The 5,475-nt window shown below is 31.5% G+C and overlaps 1 protein-coding gene across 1 annotated transcript in view; it reads right to left on the minus strand.

Moving 5' to 3' along the window:
* LOC106457884 (WD repeat domain phosphoinositide-interacting protein 2-like) overlaps positions 1-4,984 on the minus strand; it is a 64,260-nt gene extending 59,276 nt beyond the window's left edge. Inside the window, exon 1 of the mRNA XM_022383951.1 lies at positions 4,678-4,984. Within this exon, the coding sequence (XP_022239659.1) occupies positions 4,678-4,814 (137 nt within the window). The 5' untranslated portion in view covers positions 4,815-4,984. The remainder of the gene's footprint in view (positions 1-4,677) is intronic.
* Between the last annotated feature and the right edge of the window lie 491 nt (positions 4,985-5,475).

The raw sequence follows: 5,475 nt of genomic DNA on the forward strand, positions 1-5,475 counted from the left end.
GTTCACCCTCCTTCTAGGAAACATCTTACTTATTTAAGATCACACTTGACAATGCTCTATATTTAGGCTTAAAAATAATTAACATGAAATAAAACATTAAGCAGGCGAAAATACTTATTTGATAAGGACTGACCTTAGACATTGGTTGTGATTAAATTGTAACGCGTGTTCCATATAAAATCTCTACTAAGTGAGATTCATAAAATCATGTCAAACAGACGTTGAAAATAGCTCTTTAATGTAGCCTATGTAATGGGTAAAGTTTAGTGTACTCTAATCCCTTAAGTTATAGTGATAACGCACACGAGACACACGTTCGGTATGTAATGCTGTTTGAATACAAGAAGGGAAACAACGCCTTTGTAGCCACAAAAAAGTTTATGAAAATATTTTGAACGTTAGTAAGTGTCAACAATGGTTCAGCAAATTTTGCTCAGGTGGCTTTAGCTGCAAAAACTGTGATAGCAGGAGTCGACATGTTGGAATTGATATTGATGATCTGAAGACGCTTGTTGAGTCTAACCCAAGGCAACACGCTCGTGAAATGGCCCTGAAATTGCATGTCTCTCATGAAACAATACGTAAACATCTAAGGAATATGGGAAAACTTCATAAAGAAGGTGTTTGGGTGCCTCACGAACTCTCCGGTGATCATCGCGTGAACGTTGCTTCCTCTCTTCTGGCGCGTAATGCGCGTGAACCATTTTAGGACAGAATTGTCACTATTGATGAAAAATGGATTCTCTATGCGAATATTAAACGTCAAAAACAATGGCTCATTTCTAGACAAAAACCACTTCCGACCCCAAAACCTGTACTCCATCCGCAGAAAGTGCTAATAATATGAGTTTGTCATTCTGTTGGTCACAAACTTTTATTCCCAAATAAATACCTGATACAGCTTTACTAATAGTAAGTGTTTGACATTTATCTTTTATGATGATTACAAAAATTGAAGGATAATGAAGACGGTTTTCACTTCTTCAGTGGTAAAACAGTATGTAGTTATACAAAGACTGAGAAACAACGATTACCTCACTCAAATGAAAGTTAAGTAATTTGCTTCCTTTCAGTAAGGCTCCCCAATGGAACAGCGGTATGTCTGCAGACTTACAACCCTAGAAACCGAGTTTCGATACCTATGGTGGGCAGAGCACAGATAGCCCATTGTGTAGTTTTGTGCATAATTACAAACAAACAAACATCAATTATTTAAATTATACAAGCAATCAAAATATTGCCATAACGATTTCTCCTATTAACTCAAGTTTATTCAGCTTAATATTTTGCTGATTCAAAATAATAAAATTTTTGGTCGACTTCACACTAGAATAGTGTTGGGTACAAAACAATGACTAGTTCATACCCACAATAATCTTATGCTAGTCTAATTTTTACAAGTAACATGGAATGTACTGTTAAGTTATTGTCCCCTTTATACTAGTGATATGCAGTTAGATTCATTTCAATTTCTTGACTGATTTGCTCCTGCTCAATTTGCGAGTTGGTTCAAAATATTCAATTGTTTAGTCCACTGAAACAAAACTAATACAGCTGGACTGAAGCATTTGGTTTCAATGAGTTTTATGAATGGTAAAAATTACTATATATACTATCCAGAGTTAGTTGTTTCAGTAGTTGTGCTTCTTAAATGTTAAATGAAGAATAGATTTTAACATGTAGATGTCTATTCGATTAAATGAAAGTTAGATCAAAAATGTTTTTAAAAAAATCAAAAAGAAGCTGAAAATAGGAAAATATATCTCAAGTGAGAATAATCAACGAGTCCAACAATTAATCAATTATCACATTCCACTAACTACCTAAGTCAGAGTAGCTATCTACAATGAAAAGCTTTACACTTATGAAGACAGTTATAAATGTAAATTATTGGTAAAATATCCACTATAGATTTAATGTACTAGAAGTAAATATGTAAAAAAAAAAAACATTTATTTACAAGGTCCACCAATTACTGATATATATATATATATGCTTTCAATTATTTCTATATACAAATATATTAAACTCTACAAAAAATTGACAAATTTCTTAATTTTAACACTCAGTCTGAGACTGAATTCAGGGGATTGGATGGGTTACACAGAAGTGTTATGGTTACTGGTGTTCAAGTTAGAATAAAAAAAAATGTACTCTGATAAAAGGCTCAATCAGTTAACCTCAAAAACCATATTTTAATGTTACAACATCTCACTTTTCAAATGTTTTGCTAGGAAAATGTGGAGTTTAGGGAGTTGTCTAGACTGTGTTTCTCTTGCACAAAATTGTAGTATTATGGCAATTGGTAGGAAGAAGCCCATGGAACTGTATTACTTTCAGCTTCAGCTTGTTACAAGTTTTGTACTATACTTAGCCATCTTATAAATGCATACAAGATTAGTTGAACCTTCGTTGATCACTTCAATTAACAGAATTTTCAAAAACCACAGAGAAAACATCTTTATAGAGTTGAAGAACAACATCTTGTATTACCCATAAATGTTTAGTGTGGGATTTCATTTTGGATTATGATATTTATTCTCTCGTAGCCTAGAAACTAGTGTGAATTTGCCACTCTGGTGGGCAACTCAGATTCCAGATATTGCAAGAAGTTCAAATATCTATTCAGATGAAAAAAAAAAGAACTACTGGAAAACTTTGGGGAATCACTTACCAACATGTCTGCCTGATTTGTAGACTGAGTGCTTAAATAATCAGAACAACTGTACATTTGTAGAACAACATAGAAACAACAAGATGATAAAATGACTTGGCTCATCATAGGCACTCCTATCAAAACTTCAACTCTAAGTACAATGTAACCATATATTTACATGTATCTATATAGAATATATGCAATAAAAGTTCAAAATACTTCAAATATCAGTAATCCATTTCATAAGTTAATAGCCAACTCAAAAATATTCCTGTCATAAGAGAAGTTTCATTTAAGATGTTAAAACTTAAGCCTATTATCACTATTATTATGCAATATCATTTATAACCTTTCCATTTCACCATTGACACAGACTATCAATAGGAATCTTGTCTAAACCAATACTTCCCAAACTGTGTGCTGCAGCACATGGTGATGCTGTGGAAGGGTTTCAAGTGTGCCCCAGAATTTAGCAATTATTAAGTAATTTTTATTTAGTAATGTAAGTTTATTATCAATTTAACAGATTTTTAAAATTTAAAATTTGATTTATTTTCTCTTTGATACACAGTATAAGAGTAATTTCCGCCTGTCTTTTTTTTTTGGGGGGGGGGGACACTAGGCCTGTCGTATGGACTTATTTATATCTGCCACAAAAAATGAGACATTAAAAGTGTGCCACAAGCTAAAAAAGTTTGGAAACCACTGGTATAAACCACAACTTTAACCACCTGAATCAAATAACTTCTAGTTCTTCGATGTGAAAATTCAAAACTTTGAGGTAACTTTTCCAGCAACATAAAATGATCTAATTTGTGAATTAATCACTTGTAAGTCAACTTATACAAAGCTTTCTGAAACTCCAGATACCCACCATCTCTAATACTGTTAAAAGCAGAAATCAGAGTAATAGGCTTATATGGTGTTTGGACAAAACAATTAAGAATACCAGATTAATTTGAACTGAATAAATTGTCAAAAATATTTAAGTCTAAGAAAAAAAAGAGAAGGTGCTGCACATACAAATTATTTTTAATCATGTAGTTAGTAATTTTTTCTTTTTATACAGGTCTATTCAGTTCATATTTACAGATGTGTGTAGAAATAAAGAAAATGACCACTCATACATCCAAGTAAGTATGAAAATAGGACTTTGTATAGCAGGGGCTTCTCTTACTGAAACAATGAAAACTGCTGGTACAGTTCATGGTACATCTTTGATATGATGTCTTCATAGAAATCATCTGACAAAAAGCTCTAGCAAAAATGAAGAACCTACCTCACAGCCCAATGAAGCATTGAATATTTAGTGTTTGGCTATTCCACTGACTCTGTGTAAGAATGCATGCTAAATTATTTACAGATGATGTGAATCATAATATTCAATGTATAAGGAATATTTACTTCCCCATTCTTTACCTAGTTATCACAACTGTTTGCAGGTGATTTTTTTTGACACAATTATTATGATTTTATTTGCATTATACTCATATTCATTTCACATGTAATTATTTTATTATCATCTATAATTTACTGATTCCATTAGACTTGGAGGGATTGGCATAAATTTTTCAACAAAATCAAAGAAACAGTTGAATGGTAAACAAAGCATTTCATGATTGTTACACAATATCATAGCCATTGTAGTCACACCAGTATAACTTTATGAGTAGACTGTATAACCCTAGTATTAATACTAATGCTACACAAAATTAGGTAAGCAAACAACAAGATATTAAGATAAGGAAACTACAGCACAATGAAACAATAACTTGAGTAAGGTACTTCAATTCTAACTACATTTTACTTATTACGAGTAGTATTAGTACTACTTCTAAGTTCTACTTTCAATAACGTTATAGAAGTTATTATTGTAAGTTTTAAATCAAATCTCATGATTGAATTTCAACTATTACTATTAGCGAGTATTAAATTTGATGATGAAGAACCCACTTTGAGACTAATAATGCTTGGAGACGGCTTGAATGTTAAAAAAGCATTGGTAAACTTCGGAAACTTACGTGCAGTCTTGATTGAAGTTCACAAAAAAAACTCCACTGTTGGGGTCTCCCCCTTCTCCAGCTAAATTCATGAGGGAAGATATTCCAGTTTTGAAACCTTCGGTTAAATAATTTAAGTTACTGGCTAGGTTTTGCATAGGATGTAAAATTAAACTAAAATATCTATTTCATATCCATGTCTTGCTATTAGTTAGATTTTTCACTCCCACATATGTAAGTTAAAATAAATATAAAATTATTAATCAATGTTAACCCTACGACTGAGTAAGGTGTCAGCTGGATACATGTAACATTATTACTGCGATGCAATGTTTGCGCATGCGATGTAGGGGAATATAATTATATTTCCTTTTTATAGGTGGCGAAATAAAATTCGTTCTAATTATTTATGTGAATGTTTAAAAACTTATTAACAACAAATAATGATCATAATAACTATTATTTTTAGAGTTCATACAAATTTATTGTACACTATTACGATAAAAATAAAACATTATCTTACTTTTCCAAAGAATAAACTTTACAGCACACAAAACTTCATCACTCAATCGTTTTTTTTTTTCTACAACTGTATTTGATATTTTAATGCAATGAGTCACAATATCTATTAGAATTAGTGCTACTGTACTATTAGTACAACTGGTGAGTTGATTGTGAAAGGTAATATGTATAGACTCAGAAAACATATATTGAGGCTTATTTTAGACAGTAATTTTTCTCGTATTGCTGCAACAAGTGAAATATTAGGTCGTCAAGAAATTATATATTAAAACAAAACATTTATTAAATGAAATAGTT

This window comes from Limulus polyphemus, unplaced genomic scaffold, assembly GCF_000517525.1.
Source record: "Limulus polyphemus unplaced genomic scaffold, Limulus_polyphemus-2.1.2 Scaffold386, whole genome shotgun sequence".
Taxonomy (NCBI): domain Eukaryota; kingdom Metazoa; phylum Arthropoda; class Merostomata; order Xiphosura; family Limulidae; genus Limulus; species Limulus polyphemus.